The 21,256-nt window shown below is 34.5% G+C and overlaps 1 protein-coding gene across 6 annotated transcripts in view; it reads right to left on the bottom strand.

Moving 5' to 3' along the window:
* LRBA (LPS responsive beige-like anchor protein) overlaps positions 1–21,256 on the bottom strand; it is a 775,946-nt gene that overhangs the window by 622,454 nt on the left and 132,236 nt on the right. For all 6 annotated transcript variants that reach the window (XM_023252764.2, XM_045056857.1, XM_023252765.2 and 3 more), the window contains exons 14-17: positions 18,389–18,557; positions 12,777–12,856; positions 11,112–11,174; positions 9,008–9,105 (exon numbers count right to left, since the gene is read on the bottom strand). In XM_023252764.2, the coding sequence (XP_023108532.2) occupies positions 9,008–9,105; positions 11,112–11,174; positions 12,777–12,856; positions 18,389–18,557 (410 nt within the window). The remainder of the gene's footprint in view (positions 1–9,007; positions 9,106–11,111; positions 11,175–12,776; positions 12,857–18,388; positions 18,558–21,256) is intronic.

Genomic DNA, 21,256 nt, shown 5'->3' with positions numbered 1-21,256 from the left:
TAGAAACAAAAGTAGAAAAAGATGATAAAATTAATCCATAAGAAGCACTATTAAAATTGGGGAATGTTTTCATATAATCTATTTTACTCTGACCATACATATAACCATATAATAAAATACACACAGACATTATATATATAATGTATATATGCACACACATATATATCTTTTTTCTGAATTGAAATGTACTATGGCATGTACACTATAGCAGTTTCAATGAAGAAAATATTCAGGTATTAGAAACACCAAAAAGAGTAATTTGAAAAGTAACAAATTATTTCAATCTATTCAGAGACATAAAAATATATGATTAAAGCTCATGAGACTCAAAAATTAAAGATTTGATACTTAAAATTTAAACAGGGACTATGAAGTGAGTGACACTGCATCAGAACACATAGGAAGAATATGTGTCGGAAATAACGTCTAAATGATGTGATGGTGAAAAAGAATTTATACTTAACAAATAAATGAGAAAGTTTATGTCATTTAATGGAAATTAAATTGCCACTTAAAATTTAGAAATGCTACTGACTTCTATTATGCAGTGTGGCATACCTGTATTATCTTGCATCAGGAAAGACTATCTTCCCTCCAATTTTCTCCATTTTTTTCAATTTGAGTCTATGTCACACTCCATTTGACTTTCAGTTAGTATGAAAGCTTCACTAAATATATCTGCGCCCTTTGCATGTTGGCCTTTAAAACTTACGGTAATATATTTTAGGCAGCAATGTGACCATAAACAGATAATGAAATTATATATCAATGCTCCATTTGAATTCCGTCTCTTTAAATCATGAAAGAAATTAAGAAAGAAGTTAAAAAAGAAAGAGCTCAAAAAAGAAGAACAGAAAGATGGAAAGAACAACAGACAGGCAGACAGACAGACAGACAGACAGACAAAAAAGAGAAAGAAAATCTACAATTTACACAATCTCATACTGAATTTTGGACCCAAAAATTATTTCCACAGAACTCCAATTAGATTTAAAGGAACTACCTACCCATCATTCCCAAATTAATTCCGTTTTCTATAACTAATATAAATATTCAATACATCTCTTTATTCAGTGTTTTTTAAAAGTAGTTGAACCACATATAGACAGGACTAATTATTCACATTTCCATATATTAGTCCAATTTACATATTTTTCAGTTGTTCACAATAAGTAAAAGACTGGGAAAGTACCAAAATTTAAAGCATACTATTTAAAAAAAAAAAAGCAAGAATGACTTCCATTAATGCCAACGTGGAAGTCAGCATGTCCCTCCACAAAAAAAGACAGAAATAAAATTAAACAACACTTTCACATGCAACCATTCAACCAACAAAACAACAAATTGAGAGGCATTAATTCTTGAGAAATTACTACACACTGAGGTAAGAAAATCAAGAGTTACAAGAAAACTAGGTTAACAATAAGTAAACAATTAGGAAATTTCAATAAACTATAAAAAAACACCACATGGCCCCTGGGTGACTCAGCTAGTTAAGCGTCCAACATCCACTCAGGTCAGGTTCTCATGGGTTCGTGAATTCAATCCCTGCATCGGGCTCTGTGCTGACAGCTCAGAGCCTGGAACCTGCTTCAGATTCTGTGTCTTCCTCCATCTCTGTCCCTCCCCCACTTGCATACATGCCTGTCTTGCAAAAGTAAAATAAACATTAAGAAAAATTGTTGGGGGAGGGTGCGCCTGGGTGCCTCAGTTGGTTAAACACCAGACTTCAGCTCAAGGTCATGATTTCACAGTTCATGGGTTCGAGCCTTGCGTGGGGCTCTGTGCTGAAACGTGGAGCCTGCTTCAGATTCTGTGTCTCCCTCTCTCTCTGCCCCACCCCACTCATACTCTGTCTCTCTCTCTCTCAAAAATAAACACTTTTTAAAAATTTTTAATTAAAATTTTTTTAAAAAAGAAATACAACAATCTAGAGTTGAAAAGTAAATAAGAAAAATGAAAAATTCACAAGAGGCACTCAGTAGCTAATTCATATGTAAAAGACAGAACCTGTGAGCTTTGAGAGCTTTAAGACACAATCTGTGAGCCCAAAGAACAAAGAGAAAACGATGGAAGATAAATTAGCAAACTTTTAGAAACCTGTGAGACAATGTAGTATTCCACCATAGCTATAATGCAGGTGCCAGAGGAGGAGGAGGAGGAGGAGGAGGAGGAGGAGGAGGAGGAGGACGAGGAGGAGGAGGAGGACGAGGAGGAGGAGGAGGAGGAGGAGGCAGAGGAGAAGGAGAAGGAAGAGGAAGGAGGAAGAAGGAAGAAGAAGGAAGGAGGAAGGAGGAGGAGAAGTGGCGGCAAGAAAAATTTCTGAAGAAACCATGGGGAAAAATCTGGCAAAAAGTGATGGAAAAACATTAACTTGCAGATTCAAGAACTCAATAAACCAAAAAAGGATAAAAACAAAGAGGATCACAACTAAACAAAATAGTCAAAATTCAAAGACAAAGAAAAAAGCTTAAAAGCATCAAGAGAAATAGGACTCAACCCAAAGAAAACAGCAATACAAGGATGACATCTCATTGAAAATAGTAGAGGCCAAAAGTCAATTAAATCACAAAGTGCAAACAGAAAGCTATCTGTTAAAATTTTATATCCAGAATAACTATTATCAAAAAATTAAGACTAACAAAAGTATTTTCAGATGAACAGACTGGGAAAATTCATTACTAACAGACATGTCTTACAAGAAATAAAGTCCACAAAGAAGAAAGGAAATGTAATATCATAAAACCATTAAATAGAAAATAATTTTTAAAAAATGAAAAAATCAACAGGGAGTTCTGGTTCAATGAAGATGGAGTGAAGCTAATAACAGCCTCTCAGTCTTACATATTAGAACCAAAACCACAAGAAAAACTGCAAAAAGCAATTTCCTAAGTACTAAACAAAAGCAGTTGCATTGGTGTAAAGGAGGTAAAACTTGGGAGAATTACCCATTATGAAGGTAAGGAGTCTCAATTTTTACTTTTCCCTTCTAAATCTGACCCAAAAGTGAGCCTTTATTTCAGAGGTGGATGTCAGAAGCTCAGCTGGCAAATAATGTGACAGAAACTGTCCTTTGGTTAGGGGAACTAACAAAACGGGTTTGTACAGGTGGTGGGGTGCGGGGAAGGAGGACACAGGGTGTGGTGTAGACCTGAAAAGAAGGAAATGGGAAAGAAAGATCCTCAAAATCTTTGTAAAAGCCCATAAAAACCCAAGGCTAACCCAAGAGATATACTTGCAAGGGGCAGACAGACCAGAACAGCAAAATCTTTCTGTATTGAAAAAAGACTTGAATTATCACCCAATTCTTCACCTAATTCCTGAGTACATTATGTGCAAAAAAGACACAAAGCAGGACAAGACACGTTTTTTAAATGAGTGATATCTGTAACCCCTACACACAGAGGATAAGTAGAACTTGTAGTCTGACCCTTCTTATTAAAACAAGCAAAACATCAACATTTGTTAGAGGATTTTAACAAAACACATAGTTTATAAAAGATAACATTCACAACATCTAGGACACATTAAAAAGTTACTCAACGTACAAAGAAGCAAGAATATGTAATCATTTCTCACAGGAAAAGACACTGAACAAATGCTGATGAGATGGGCAAATTGTTGGAACTATCACACAAAGATATTAAAGGAGCTATTATAAATATACTCCAGAAGGTAAAAGGAAACACAGTCTAACAGGATCAGAAAATAGTTCCCAACCAAAAGAAAAAGTATAAAATTAACCATATTAAAATTATACAACTGAAATGTACAAATCTAAAATAAAATATTCATGAGATGAGCTTAATATCGAAATATAAAAAACAAATCTCCATAAAGTTGAAGATCAAGTTTATCATACATAGCAAGCTTCTTTATCAATAGACAGTATCAAATGTGAAGAACAAAGAAAGAAGATTGAAATAAAAAGCCCTAATATTCCCATTACTAGAGACCCAAAGTAAAAGGAAAAAGATATAACTGAAGCAAAAAGTATGAAAATAAGGGTCTAAAGCTTATCAAAATGTGATAATTACAAAGAAAGCATAATGAAACTGTAGAGGAGCTAAAGAATATGTCTTTATAGTAAGTACAAAAATGTAGTACCTTTTACTTAGCAAACATTGAAATAACCATACATTTCTCATTAGAAACTATGGGTACCAGCAAACAATGGAAAAATATTTTAAAGTACTAAAATAAGTAAAATTTCACACAGAATTCTATATGCACCAAAAATATCCTTGCATGAAGGCCAAATAAAATTATATTCAGAAAAAATAATTCAAAAATGTATTTCCAAAAAAACTGCTCGACAAGAAATCCAAATACAGTTCTTCAAGAATGAAAAATGAGGGGCACCCAGGTGACCCAGTTGGTTGAGCGTCCAATCCTTGATTTCAGTTCATGATCCCAGGGTGGTGGGATTGAGCCTTGCATCAGGCTTTGCACTGAGCATGGAGCCTGACTAGGATTCATTCTCTCTCTTTCTCCCTCTCTCTCTCCCTCCCTCTCTCCCTCCCTCTCTCCCTCTGCCCCTCTACCCTGCTCATGCTCTCCCATTCTAAAATAAATAAATAAATACATACATACATAAATACATAAATAAATAAAATTGTAAAGATATGGAAAATTTTTTAACATTTTTCTTCCCTTACATTCTTTAAAACACATATAACAAGTGTAAATAAAAACTGTAACATTATCTAGAGAGACTAGCAATATATTATGTGTAATAAGAAATAATGGTGGAGGAAGGGGCACCTGGGTGGCTCAGTTGGTTAAGCTTCCGACTTCGGCTCAGGTCATGATCTTGTGGTTCACGAGTTTCAAGCCCTACGTCAGGCCCTGTGCTAACAGCTCAGAGCCTAGAGCCTGGAGCCTGTTTTGGATTCTCTCTCTCTCTCTCTCTCTCTCTCTGCCCCTTCCCCTGCTCGTACTCTCTCTTCCTCTCTCTCTCAAAAATAAAACATTAAGAAAGTTAAAGAAACAAACAAACAATTGTGGAGGTTAAAGGGACAAATAAAATTGAAATGGTTCTAGATTCTATGTGAAGAGGTAAAATATTAACTCAAAGTAGACTGAAATCTCTAGTGCAAACACTAAAAAGATTACCAAGATAGATATAAAACCAAAAATTAATTTTTAAAAGAATACTAAAGGAATTCAAATACAAGGAACACAGGAAAAGAGAAACAGATGGGAAAAATTATACTGGGACAAATAAATAATAAAATGCTAGGTGCAAATAAAGCCTTATGAGTAATTATGTTAAAAGTAAGTAGTCTAAACACAATGAGAAGACTTTCTCAGAATATATTTTCAAAACTAAAAAATTCAATTACACTGTGTGTTTTAGTAATAGTTTTCCACAAAAGAAGAAGCAACAGAATGTGTATATAGAGAAAGACAAAAAGATTTAAGGAATTGGCTCTCACAATTCCGGAAGTTTGATAAATCCAAAATCTGCAGGGTAAACACATACTCTGGAGATTGAGAAAAAAGTTATAAAGTCCAAAGGCATACTGTTGGCAGAGCTCATTTTTATTGGGGGAGATGAGTCTTTGTTCTATTAAGGCCTTCAACTGACCTGATGAGAAACCTACTTTTCTCAAAGTCCACCAATTTAAACATTGATCTTATCCCAAAAAATGCCTTCACAAAAATACCCACAATAACGTTTGACCAACTATCTAGGCACTGTGACTCAACCATGTCAACACAAAATTAGCCATCACAATGTGTCAATAAGAAATTCAACTGAATACAAAGATACAGATAGGGGCACCTAGGTGGCTCAGTCCATTAAGCATCTGGCTCTTGATTTCAGCTCAGGTCATGATCTCACAGTTCATAGATTCAAGCCCCGAGTAGGGCTCTGCACTCACAGAGCTGAAGCCTGCTTGGGATTCTCTCTCCCTCTCTCTCTGCCACTCCCCCAGCTCACACGCACTTGTGCTTTCCCCCTCCCTCCTCCCCTGTCAAAAGGAAAGAGGAAGGAAGGAAGGAAAGAAGGAAAGAAGGGAGGGAGGGAGGGAGGGAGGGAGGAAGGAAGGGAGGAAGGAAGGAAGGAAGGAAGGAGGGAGGAAAGAAATAGGTAAATTAAAAGTATAAGGGGAAAAAAGATATACCACGCAAACCAAAAGCAAAAGAAAGCTGGAGAGCTATATAAATATCAAACTAAGTAGATTTCAGATGAAAAAATAAGTTCACAGATACAAAAGAAAATGATATAATTATAAAAGCATCAGTTCACCAAAAAGACATAAATAACAATCCTAAAATATAGGCATACTTAACTTCAGAGTTAAAAATACATAAAGAAAAATAAACCTGCACAGAAATGAAAATGGAAAAAACATAATTATAGTCATATTTCAATAATCATATCAATAAATGGTAGAAGAAACAAAGCGTAAGAGCATAGAAGATTTGAAGAACACTGCCAACCAACTCAGCCTAATTGACATTTACAAAACAATTCCATGCAGAAACATCAGAATACATATACTTTTCCAGTGCACATGGAATATTTAGCCATATATACCATACACTGGTATGGTACCAGTATGGTACACCATAAAGCAATTCCCAATAAATGTAAATGAAAATAAGGCATACAAAGATACTTGCAGGCCACAATGGAATCAAAATTCAAATATTAAAAGATCTCTGGAACACACTTCTTTAAGGCACATGGATAATACATGAAATTAAAGGAAAAATAGAAGCATTTTGAACAATAAAAATGTAATTAAAGTAAAAGTGCTTATGAAGAAATTTATAATAATAAATGCCTATGTTCAGAAAGTCTTAAAAAGTGAAACAATAATAAATTTGATCAACTTCTTGTCAGAGTGATCTGAAACAAAAATTATCAGTATCAGAAATGAGAGATGTCACATCACTACATGTTCAAGAGAGAATTAAATGCAAATAAGAGAAAAACTATACCAATAAATTTGACCACTTAGATAAAAGACAATTTCTCAATAGAAACTTATCAGGGGCACCTGGGTGGTTCCCACTCTTGATTTAGGCTCAGGTCATGATCTCTAGTTCATGAGTTTGGGCCCAATGTCCAGCTGTGCACTGGCAGCATGGAGCCTGCTTGGGATTCTCTCCCTCTCTGCCTCTCCCTTGCTTGCACCCTCTCTCTCTCTGACTAAATAAACATTAAAAAATAAAATGTAAAAAGAAAGGAAATTTAACAAAGCTCATCACAGAAGAAATAGGTAAAAAAAAAAAAATAGCCCTATATTTATTAAGGAAATCGGAACTGTAGCAAAAAACCTCTCTATGAAGAAAATTTCACACAAAAATAACTTCACTGGTAAATTTTACCAAACATTTAAAGAATAAATAACAATTACTCTATACAAACTCTTCAAAAAAGTTGAAGAGTAGGAAATACTTTCCAAATCATTCTATGAGGTAATCATTTACTCTGACACTTCAATCAACAGACTCTGAGTAAAGCAGATTACCCTCCATAATTTGAGTGGGCTTCATATAACCCGTTGAAACCTTTAATAGAAAAGAAGACAGGCACCTGGGTGGCTTAGTTAAGCTGGCGACTCTTGATTTTGGCTCGGGTCATGATATCATGATTCATGGGATCAAGCCCTGCATCAGACTCTGTGCTGACAGCGTGGAGCCTGTGTGGGATTCTCTCTCTCTCTATCTATCTCCCTCTCCCTCTCTCTCTCAAAATAAATACACATTTAAAACAGAAGGAGAAGAAAAAAAAAACTAACCTCCCTAAAAAAAAGAGGGAATTTTGCCAGCAGATTGCCTTTGGACTTAAACTGCAACATCAGCTCTTACGTCTCCAGCCTGCCGCCCTCCCAACCATGTAAATTTTGGACCTACTGGCCTCAACAATCACATGGGCCAACTCCTTAAAATCAATCGTCAATCAATCAGTCAATCTCTCTGTCTCTCTCAACTGGTTCTTTTTCTCTAGATAACTCTAAAAATACACTCCCTTAAGGATAACATATAAAGCCATCTTCTAATAGCAAACGAGCATTGAAAAGTACTAAAAAAATATTTGAAATAGAAAACTGATGTGGGAAATTTACTGTAACTAGATCATTAGTTACCGTAGCTTATCATCTGGCAAAGTTGTTCTTAAAACTTTTGTGGTCCAAAATCTTTTTATTAAATGAATGATTTAAAACAAAAGTATTCTGGTTTTGTTGTTGTTATGGACTAAATGTATACCTCCCAATTCATATGTTAAAGCCTTAATACCTAGTATGGCTATATTTGGAGATGGGGCTTAAAAGGAAGTAATTCAGATAAAATGAGGTCATAAGGTTAGGTCCTTGATACAACAGAAATAATATCCTTATAAAAAGAGACAAGAGAGCTTTTTTTCTCCCTCCAGAGAGCTTTCTCTCTTTCTCTTCCTTCATACACATATAAACAGGTCATGTGAACACACAATGGGAAGGTGGCTATCTACAGTTTGAGAAGAGAGCCCTTACCAGACACCACACCTGCTGATACCTTGATCTTAAATTTCTGTTCTCCAAAACTGTAAGAAAATAAATTTCTGTTGTTTATGGAACCCGGTCTATGATATTGTGTTATGGAAGCCCAAGTAGATTAATACAATGATGATTTGGGATTGGGTATAAAGGTAGTGATATTTAAAAGGGAGGAAAGAGATCTTTTCTTGCGCCACAAATGAGTACTACTGTTCTAGGATCTAAAGATAACACTGTTAAAGAATTCAATCTTACAATATCTGTCTAACAGCACTAGCCATACAAAATATTCACACGATTTATTTGATCAGTCTTCACAAATTAAATAGTAACACAGCCTCTATAAAATTAAAGATTTCTTAAAAAAAACATAACACATAAAACGGGTCTTATATCCTAACTCATTTATAATACATGATCCATTAGTACTTCCCATATGTGAGAATCTTCTATCATTTCCCAACTAAACTCTTATATTAAATATAATTAAATCCCTGATATACAACTCCTACCGTAATCCATTCCTCTGGTCAAAAGCAGGAATCATAGAGTTAGGATGTTCTGACATTAATGCAACAAGCAGTTGTAGGACATCCATTAGATTGTCGTCCTAAAATCAATGTAGAAATTTTTTAAAACAAGGAAAAAATAACTTTTTTGAACACTGTATACTTCCAAAACAAAAGAAATTCTAACTTAAAATAATAAGTAGATATATGAGCAATATATACGTGTTTTTAACAAACTGGTTCTTAACAAACCAGTTTGTTATATATACATATTGAGCAATATATACTTGTTTTTAACAAACTGGTTTTTAACAAACATATACATATTCATCTGTTTAACTCAAAATACACATCACCAAATAGTCACATAGTTTCTTAATCAAAGAAACAAAACCCCTCTTATAATACAGTATCAAGATTTCCGAAAACATATTCTATAGATATACTAACATCTGACCAAACAGGATTTTTTTAGAGAAGGTATATACATCAAGAAATTGGGGAAAGCGAAAACTAGGTTGTTTTATTTTTTATAGCAAAACATATTACAGTCTTTAATAAGGTAATAGATGTTGTCAATCTGGTGGCAGTGTTGGGGACAACATGTGTATCATTTCCTAATTTTTTTCACCTGGACCACTTTATTCACTGACCCTCTCAAGAAACTAGTTCCAACAGTAAGCTTTGGAGGAAATAACTGAACAGTTTTCATATATTATTTATTGACAGTAGTGAAAATATAGATGATCATAAATGTTTGCTGAAGCAACAGACTACTGTATATAGTATAACTTGATAATATTGACAGAATAGCACAGAAGCATATGTAAGTTGTGAAATACAAAAAAAAATTCCAAGAAATCCTATACATCCTTGGTTAAATATTCCAGTATGTATGCATATTATCAGAACCAACTTGGGCAATAATGACCCAAAGAGGAAAAGGGAAGCAGCTATCAAGAGCTAGTTATCTCTTGCCTTGTCTATAGGTTTTTGCCCACTGCTCTGGAGCTTTGGTTTTGGCACCTATTTGAATATCTAATTTTCAGTAAGCTAAGCAGATAATCTAGAGCTAGGGCACTGAGGCTTGGGAAAAGTATTATCTGAAGGAATTGAAAGATTCCTGAATTAACGAAGTAAGAGAAAAGGGAAGATCACTGTGACTTCCAATTTCTCTTTTATGAAATACTTCAGTCCCTTAGGGAGTCAGGATTAACAAAAAAACAAAATCACATTTCATTGGATCAAGACCCATGTCAGGCTCTGCACTGACAGGGCAGATTCTCTCTCCCCTTCTCTTTGTGCCCCTCCCTCCACTTGCATGCACAGGTACTCCCTAAATAAATAAATAATAAATAGACAAATAAACAAACAAGTAAATAAAGATGTTTAAAAAAGCAAAATCATATGCAAAAACATTACTAGGAAATTCAGTTGAAAAATCTTCAACTATTACACTGATTAAGGAAAAAAATGCCCTAATCAAGAGGAAAAAGAAAGCACAATCACTAATATTTGAGTCAAATATGATCCAATCAAGAAATTTAAGCTACTTTTCTACCTCAATTAAGATAGGTCAAAATAATATCTCTCATTTATTAATGATTCACAAACACATTATTTCATACTATAACAGATATTTATTAAAGCACAAGACATGAATTATAAAATAGAAACATAAATTATCACTTAAAATGCTGTGCTTAACATGAAATTCCATCAATTCTGAATTTTAATTATTTAAAAAATATTTAATCCAATTATTTAATTAGATTACATTGGCATGTTTTACATTTATATTCTATTTTTCCATATGTTACACTGGTTCCTAGAGATACAATAAATGTATTCTTTGGCATACTTTCTTATTCATTCAATAAGATCTAATTTCAAAACCTTTTAAAGCTTTTCATGATTATTCTCAAAGCCATCTGTGATAACATAGGGTATTTAAATGAAAGTTGCTAAGATTTAGTTCCTAAATACATTTACTCCCCCAATGATAGTCATATAATTAATGAAAGATAATTTTAACTTTTTTACTTTAAAAAAAATGACACTACAGCTTCAAAATATAAAATCCCAAAATATAAAACTCAAATGTTACCTCATGCATAGTGAGTAGGTAATTAAGAATGGCCTGTAATTCATCTTCCTTTACTCCAGAATCCTTTAAAAACATAATATAAGTATCTTAAACTTACATATAAAAAACTTTTTTAAAAAGGGAAATACTGTAACATTTTTTCAACCTGGTCAGTTGCAATAAATATACAAAGATATAATCACATAGAATCTAAATTTAAAATATGTACTAGGCGAGGGGTGCCTGGCTGGCTCAGTCAGAAGAGTGTGTGACTCTTGATCTCAGAGTCATGAGTTCAAGTCTCACACAGGGTGCAGAGATTACTTAAATAAAACTTTTTTTAAAAAGTATTAAAAAGATATGCAATAATCAAGACTGGGTAAAAGTCAAAAGAAATAACATCAGTATCCTGTTTTCAGAACCATATATGATAAGCTATCCAACAGAGCTATAGAATTCTGAAGAAAAACAATAATTAATGTTAAAGAGTACTATCAATAGCTACCACTATATCAAATACAGAAGACAACTTTTCCATTTCTTTTTTCTATTAAATTTGGAAAGTAAATGAATAGCTTCTAAAATTACCAGCTAAAACATCAGGTATTAAAAACTGAGTAGTACCTTCCCTGAGGTTTAAAACACAATACTTTTAAATATGAATTCAGTATTTAAATTTTCAACCTATCCTATCTATTTATTAACAATAAAACAAAGCTGCAATGAGAAAGAGAATTACAGGGGGCGCCTGGGAGGATCAGCAGGTTAAGCATCTGATTTTGGCTCAGGTCATGATCTCACAGTTCATGGGTTCGAGCCTCGCGTTGGGCTCTGTGCTAACAGCTCAGAGCTCGAAGCCTGCTTTAAGTTCTGTGTCTCCCTCTCTCTAACCCTCCCCTACTTGCATTCTGTCTCTCTCTGTCAAAAATAAATAACCATTAAAAAAATTTTTTAATAAAAAAAGAGAATTAGAAAAAAAACACTAGAAAAATTTTTTAAAAACAAAATTCAAGGGATAAATTTTTTTATAAATGGAAATAAGGTATCTGAGTCTAAAAGATATACTAAAAGCTTGGTCCATGTAACATAATATTAAATTCTAAAAAATAATACAATGACGACAGGAAACAGGGAATAAAATATTGACAAAAAATTCATTTATGTATTGTTATCTTATAAAACCAAAACACCTTCTTTAAAAATAATAAATATTATTTTACTTACAACAGAATTAAATGGGACAAAGGCAATCATTTCTAAAGGCTGATGTATCTTCCTGGTATATTTATACAGGGAAATTTTTTCTCAAAACCTGAATGTCAGGTACAAGAGGCCCACTAAAAATGAAACCTCCTAGAAGAGTTTTGTTGACTACTGTATCACTACTGCCAAGAATAATACTTAGTACTAAACAGAAACTCAGTAAATATTTGCTGAATAAAAGAATGAATCCACTTGCACCCCTACAGAAATTCATAACATATATTACAATTATCTCCAATTCTGCAATAATATATATCCGTTAAATGCACAAGAAAGAATGAAAAACATAGAAAAAAGTATCTTTCAGAGTATTTTCCAATGTGTAATCCTAGGAATCCAACAAAGAGTAAATAGACAGTATCTTACGTGAAATTAAAAGTTAAAATACAGAACATGCCAAAGTAAAAGTAAATATAAACTTACCTTCATCACTAACTGCTTAATGAACATCAATAAGAATGCTCGTAGAGAAAATATTTCTTTTTGATTAGGTCGTGGTCCATCTTTGGAAAAAAAATATATACATGCACACTTAGTGTTTCAAAGACCTCAAAGCAAAGAATAAAATTGTCTTTCCTAATAGTTTCTGTACATTTATTTGAGAAACATAAAAGTGAGCCACCTAAAGGGACTTAAGCCTCAATACTATCATTTAGAACTGAAAAGATAAAGAGTTTCCCAGACGAGCAAAAGCTAGAGAAGTTCATTACCACTAAACATGCTCTGTAAGAAATATTAAAGGGACTTTTTTAAGCAGGAATAAAAAAAGGCCATAACTAGAAATAAGAAAATATCAGAAAGAAAAAAAACACACTGGTAAAGGCAAACATATAGTAAAGGTAGGTAATCACTCACTTGGAAAGGTAGCATAAAACTCAAAGACCAAAGTAGTAAAATCAACTCTATTCTACAATAATCAGTTAAGAAATACACTAAATAAAAAGTTTAAAATATGGTATCAAACTATAAAATATTGGGAGATGAGGGGAGCAAAAATGTAATACTTTTAGAATGCATTTGAACTTAAGGAATGACAACTTAAAATGAACTTCTATATACTTAGGTTTTTAGATTTGAAGCTCATGGCAACCACAAAGAAACCTTTGAAACACAAAAAACAAAAAGAAAGGAATCCAAAAATAACACTAAACAAAATCATCAAATCACAAGGAAAAATAGCAAGAAGGAAGAAAGGAACAGAGAAGTACAAAAAAAAAAAAGTCATTTAACAAAATAGCAATAAATATGTATCAGTAATAACTCTGAATTTGAATGAGTAAGAAAAAAAAAGGTGGGGGGGCCTGGGTGGCTCAGTCAGTTAAGGATCTGACTTCAGCTCAGGTCATGATCTCGCAGTTTGTGAGTTTGAGCCCCACTGACAGCTCAGAGCCTGAAGCCTGCTTCGGTTTCTGTGTCTCCCCCTCTCTCTGCCCCTCCCATGCTCACACTCTGTCTCTAACTGTCTCAAAAATAAATAAACATTAAAAAAAAAAAAAACAAGACCCTCTATATGCTGCCATCAAAAGACTCACTGCAGATCTAAAGATACACATAGACTAAAAGTGAAGTGATGGGAAAAGATATACCATGAAAACAGATATGAAAAAAAAGCTGGACTGGCAATAGTTATATCACACAGTAGACACTTTTTAAAAAGCTGTAACAAGAGATAAAGCACATTACAAAATGATAAAGGGATTAATCCAACAAGAAGGCATAATACTTGTAAATATTTATGTGCCCAACATTGCAGCACCTAAATACATAAAGCAAACATTACCAAACAAAAAGGGAGAACCTGACAGTAATACAATAATAGTAGGGGATTTTAACACTCCCCTTACATCAATAGATAGATCATCCAGACAGAATATGAATAAGAAAACACTGGCCTTAAATGACACATTAGACCATATACACTAAACAGGTATGTACAGAACATTCCATCCAAAAAACCCAAGACACATCTTCTCAAGTACATGAAACATTCTCTAGAATATTAGCATGACAGACCACAAAACAAGTCTCTTTAGATAAATTTAAGAAGACTGAAATTGCAGGAGCACCTGGGTGATTCAGTTGGTTAAGCCTCCGACTTCAGCTCAGGTCATGATCTAGCAGTTTGTGGGTTCAAGCCCCATGTCAGGCTCTGTGCTGAAAGTTCAGAACCTGGAGCCTGCTTCAGATTCTGTGTCTCCCTCTCTCTCTGCCTCTCCCCCAGGCATGTTCTGTCTCTCTCTTTCTCAAAAGTGAATAAACATTTTGAAAAATAAATAAGATAGGGGCGCCTAGGTGGCTCAGTCGGTTGAGTGTCCGACTTCGGCTCAGGTCATGATCTCACCGTTCCCAAGTTCGAGCCCCATATCGGGCTCTGTGTTAACAACTCAGAGCCTGGAGCCTGTTTCAGATTCTGTGTCTCCCTCTCTGTCTCTGCCCCTCCCCAACTCGTGCTCTGTCTCTCTCTCTCAAAAATAAATAAACATTAAAAAATATTGTTCAAATAAAATAAAATACATTAAATTAAAAAAAAGACTGAAATTGGATCAAGCATCTTTCCAACCAAATGATATGAAACTAGAAATCAATTACAAGAATAAAACTAGAAAAAAACACATACATGCAGAGACCAAAAAACATGTTACTAAAAAACCAATGGGAGAGGTGCCTGGGTGGCTCAGTCAGCTAAGCATCTGACTTCGGCTCAGATCATGATCTCACGGTTTGTGAGTTCAAGCCACCCATCAGGCTGTATGGTAACATCACAGAGCCTGGAGCCTGCTTTAGATTCTGTATCTCTCCCTCTCTCTTTGCCCCTTCCCCACCCACCCTCTGTCTCTCAAAAAAAAAAAAAAAAAAAAAAAGTTAAAAGTAAATAAAAATAAAAAACCAATGGGCCAAAAAAAAAATCAAAAAGGATATTCAAAAATACCTTGAGACAAATGAAAGTGAAAACATAATGTTCCAATATCTATGAAATGCAGCAAAAGCAGATCCAAAAGGGAAGTTTATGTCAAAACAGGCCTACCTCAAGAACAAGAAAAATCTCTAAGAGGACATACAGATGGCCAACAGGCACATGAAAAGATGCCCAACATCACTAACCATCTGGGAAATGCAAATCAAAACCATAATGAGACATCACCTCACACCTGCCAGAATGGCTAAAATCAAAAAGACAAGAAGTAATAAATATTAGTGAGAATGTGAAGAAAAATAACCTTAACACACTGTTGACAACATAAACTGGTGTATACACTATAGAAAACAGTATGGAGATTCCTCAAAATATAAAAATTAGAATTGCCATACAATCCAGCAATTCCACTTCTAGGTGTTTACCCAAAAAAACTATGAATTTAAAAAACATTTGCATCCCTATGTTAACCACACCATTATTTACCATAGTGAAGACACAGAAGTAACCTAAATGTCCATAGACAGATACAAGGATAAAGATGTGGCAAGTACACACACACACACACACACACACACACACACACACAAACACGACACACTCAGGAATATTACTCAGCCATAAAAATGAAAACTTGTCACTGTGACATGTAGGGATAGGCCTAAAGAGTATTATGCTAAGTGAAGTCAGAGAAAGACATACTGATAATTTCACTTATACGTATAATCTGAAAAACAAAACAAATGAACAAAGTAAAACACTCATATGTACAGAAAACAAACTGACAATTACCAGAGGGGAGGAAGATAGCAGGATAGACAAAATAGATGAATAGACCAAGAGGTACAATTTTCCAATTATAAAATAAATTCAAAGAGATTTACTATTCAGTTTAAGGAATATAGTTAATAATATTGTAACAACTTTATATGTTGACAGATGGTGACTAGACTATTTTGGTAACCATTTTGTAATGTATATAAATATCAAATCACTATGTTGATACTAATACAATACTGTTCATCAATTTTTCCTCAATTTAAAGAGTTTTATGCCTTCTAGAAAGACATTCAATCTCACATACAATTGTATATACAATGTTTCAAATGTACAAAATGGGTTATGCTGAAACTATAATGAAGAAGTTTATTTTTGATTAAGGTTAAATGAATTCTAAAACATGAAAATGAGGCAATAAAATTCATACTCAATAACAATATGCACTTATATTTTGCTTTAAAAGACTCTGAGAATGTTAGTACAGTAACAGAAGTTTACAAAGAAAAAAGAAAAGGAAAATCTAAATTTTATATGTGAATTTAATAAGAAATAAACTTCTACTGTTACTATTGTATAAGCTAATACAAAAAATTTTTAAAGTACACCTCAACACAGTTTGGTTCATTTAGAAGCGAATGTTATGTTGACTACCTCTGACATCTCCTCCTCTTCTTGAAAAAGTCCTTGGTCACACATGGCTCACATTAAAGTCAATTTTCATGTCTCAAACAAATAATCCTCAAGTAGAATGCTTTTGAAACCAAACCCCATTGTTGTAAGATCCTAAAGTTAGGTACCTGTTTGCCCCATATTTTCTGCAATTCCGCCCCCAACCCCCTGCCACTAATCACTATCTACAGCTAGCTCTTAGACCACCAAAGCACAGGACCACCATGACCTCAAACAGATCAATTAAAATAGGAAGAAAATTGCTTAAAACTTTTTCCACATGACAATTCCTAGACAAAGAATAGGAGAGAGTTACTGAGTTACAACAGAATTAATTACAAACTCTGTTCAGCTCTCTCACTTGAAGTATGAGACTTCCCCAAGGTCACTAATCAGTCTATAAAATAAATGCCAGAATACAAAACTAATATTCAGCACATGTACATGATACAGCTACATCAGGAAATTACGATCTAGCTCTACATATGCTACAACCTTACCACCTTAAAGAGATCATATAAATTCTGTGTGCACTCATATCTTTCTAAATTATACATAGTGTATTCTCTAAGAATAAGCAGAATTTATTTTGAAATGGATAAAGAAAGCTTCATACTAATATGAAACCTTGTGTTTGTAAATCACTGAACAGCCAAAGCATTTAAGTACAGTGACTCTCCAGCATCTATTTCCTGATTTCAAGCAGCAGCCCTCAATTTTTATCAAGGTACTGAACCCATCCTTGCTCTCAGATCATGTATTTCAGAGGTGGGACAGGCTTCCATGCCCATGTACAGGCAATCAGAAAAATACCTGCCACATAGACTGGACACATGATACAATCAGAGCCAATGAGCAGCAAAAGACCTTTGCTGGAAATGTTCAATACAGGCAGACACTCTTCTGCTGGACTTGTAGTTTTAAGGTTGTGAAGGTGGAGTGGCTGCTAAAGGGAGAGACTACATGAAAAGAGCCAACAAAGAAAAACTGGGAAATGGAGAGAGACAAACTGGGTTCAAGAGCCATATTCTGAATCCTTGCACCATGTTTTACTAAAAATGCCAATTTATATGAGGTGATTAACAACACCCTTTTACAACAACAGCCAATTTAAAGTAGGTTGTACTTACAACCAAAAGATCCACCATTTATCAAAATGTTTATTTTGATCCTTCCCATAAATTTCTGACATGATGAATGAATATTATCTTTCCAGTAATTTCCTTATTGATTATACAGGGAAATAATTACTGAAATTTTATAAGTTCATTATATTATTTATTAGAAGTAGATACTCCCCTACTTCCATAATAAATCTCCATTTCCCAAAAAACATGGTTTTTAATTATTCTCATTATGAGAATTAGCTTCTGCATCAACACCATATGCTAATATAAAATTTCTTCACATTTTCAGTGCCTTAATATACACTCTGCAAACAACTTATACCAGCAGCAGTAGCATTCTTCTATAAAAGTAGCTAGTTTTTATTTTAAGTAGCGAGTTATTAACCTCTGTCAATCACAATTCAGTACAAACTATTAAAATTATTAGTAAGATTAAAATATAATTTTCCCATGATGATATTCAGAAAAACTTCAAGAATAATATATTATTGGTTAAAACAAAGAAAAACAATCTATGACAAAATATGTAGGCTGAGATAATATACCTAATCCTTTTGGGGTGATACCACTTCGATCCTGAGGATTCACTGCCCAGTAGTAGTACTTCAGTGTATGCATGATGAGAAGCACTGTTCCAACTCTCCGAATGGCATTATATATGTTGACTGTACCAATGAATTCCGTGGACAGGTAAGTATAGAGTGTCAACTGAACCTAGAGAATCAAAATGAAGACTTTACATCAAAGAAACAGCCCAGCATTTTACCCATTTCCAGTATATGTTCAGGCTAGTTGCGTGGACCATACTTTTTCCATGAAGATGCTGATCTTGATGGTAACAAGTTACCATGTTAAAAGGTAACAATAATCACAGGCGCATGCATATATATACACACGTAAACACACACGTTCCTTATAAAACTAAACCAAGTAAATGCTTCTTTAAATAGTAGCATTATAAAGTAATCATCCCAAAATATATCAAATTCTTACAGCTATCCCATGAAAATAACTAACTCCTAATTAATTAGCACTTACTCATAAGTATATATAACTTATTTGTATAGTAAGTTTACTCTTCATACTATGCACAGTTGTTTTAAAAAACTGGAAATTTTCTTGGTTTTGCAGAAAATTAGAAGCTAGAATAACTCAAAGAAGAAATTAAAAAGTAGGAATAACCTGAAAGGGGGAAAGGCAGAAGTCAAAAGGGATAGAAAATGTAAAGCCTACCTTAAGAAATATTTATTAGAAAAACAGAATTCTGTTATAACAGCTCATTGCTACGAATATAATCTTAAGATTATAATTTCTCAACATGTTTATCAGTTTTATCCTCTAATTAGAAAAGGATTCTAAAGGGGAACCTGGGTGGCACAGTTAAGCATCCAACTTTTGGCTCAGGTCATCTCACAGTCTGTGAGTTCAAGTCCCGCGTCGGGTTCTGTGCTGCCAGCGCAGAGCCTGAAGCCTGCTTCAGATTCTGTCCCCCTCTCTCTGCCCCTCCTCTGCTCACGCTCTTTCTCTCTCTCTCTCTCTCTCTCTCTCTCTCAAAAATAAATAAACATTTAAAAAAAAAAAGGATTCTAAAGGGGCACCTGGGTGGCTCAGTCAGTTAAGCGTCCAACTTCAGCTCAGATCATGATTCCACTGCTCGTGAATTCGAGCCCCACTTCAGGCTCTGTGCAGACAGCTCAGAGCCTGGAGCATGCTTCAGATTCTGTCTCCATCTCTCTGCCCCCCCCCCTCTAATAGAAAAAATAAAACAAAAAAATTTTTAAATAATAAAAAGGGTTCCACTAGTCTTATTTCCAAATAAATCATCTCAATAAAAACATAAAAACTTACTAACTTCAAAATATAAGCTCTTATTATTATTTTAAAACAGAGAGTGTCCAAGTGGGGGAGAGGGTAAAGAGGGAAAGAGAATCTTAAGCAGCCTGGGATCATGACCTGAGCTGAAATCAAGAGTCAGATGCTCAACCAACTGAGCCACCCAGGCACTCCTAAGCTCTTAATATATAAAGAAACACAGGATAAAGAGTGGCAGAGTCTGAACCACCTAAAATTGAAGCCTAATGATTATAGCGTACAATACTATACATATGGTATATTCCAATGACTCGCAGAAAAATAATATTATTTTCATGCAGCTAATATCATTCAAATGGACAGGCCCAGTTTACTTGTCAGTGAGGCTATTTAACACTTTGTCACAACATTTTCTTACACCATTCACAAAAAAAAAAAAAACTCAAAATGGATGAAGGACCTGAATATAAGCCATCAGCTGCAGCAATTTCTTACTTGACACATCTCCAAAGGCAAGGGAATTAAAAGCAAAAATGAACTACTGGGACTTCATCAAGATAAAACTTACGCACTGCAAAGGAAACAATCAACAAAACTAAAAGGCAACTGACGGAATGGGAAAAGATATTTTCAAAAGACATATTGGACAAAGGGCTAGTATCCAAAATCTATAAAGAACTCACCAAACTCCACACCCAAAAAACAAATAATCCAGTGAAGAAATGGGCAGAAGACATGAATAGACACTTCTCTAAAGAAGACATCCAGATGGCCAACTGGCACATGAAAAGATGCTCAACGTCACTCTCATCAGGGAAATGCAAATCAAAACCAAACTGAGATAACACCGGTCAGAGTGGCTAAAATAAACAAATCAAGAGACTAAAGATGCTGAAGAGGATGTGAAGAAACAGGAACCCTCATGCACTGTTGGTGGGAATGCAAACTGGTGCAACCACTCTGGAAAACACTGTGGAGGTTCCTCAAAAAATTAAAAATAGATCTACCCTATGACCCAGCAATAGCACTCCTAGGAATTTACCCAACAGATACAGGAGTGCTGATGCAGAGGGGCACTTGTATCCCGATGTTTATAGCAGCACTTTCAACAATAGCCAAATTATGGAAAGAGCCTAAAGGTCCATCAGCTGATGAATGGATAAAGAAGTTGTGGTTTATATATACAATGGAATACTACTTGACAATGAGAAAGAATGAAATATGGCCTTTTGTAGCAATGTGGATGCTAAGTGAAATAAGTCATACAGAGAAAGACAGATACCATATGTTTTCACTCTTATGTGGATCCTGAGAAACTTAACAGAAGACCATGGTGGGGGCGGGGGGGGGGGGAGGGAAAAAAAAGTTACAGAGAGGGAAGGAGGCAAACCAAAAGAGACTCTTAAAATCTGAGAATAAACTGAGGGTTGATGGGGGGGGGGGGGGGGTAGGAGGGAGGGGAAAGTGGGTGATGGGCATTGAGGAGGGCACCTGTTGGGATGAGCACTGGGTGTTGTATAGAAACCAATTTGACAATAAATTTCATATTAAAAAAAATACTTTGTCACATGGTTCAAATTCTTTACGATGCTATTTAAACC

The sequence above is a fragment of the Felis catus genome, chromosome B1 (assembly GCF_018350175.1).
Source record: "Felis catus isolate Fca126 chromosome B1, F.catus_Fca126_mat1.0, whole genome shotgun sequence".
Lineage (NCBI taxonomy): Eukaryota > Metazoa > Chordata > Mammalia > Carnivora > Felidae > Felis > Felis catus.
Note: the sequence above shows the minus strand (reverse complement) of the source record. Positions and strands in the feature narration are given on the sequence as shown.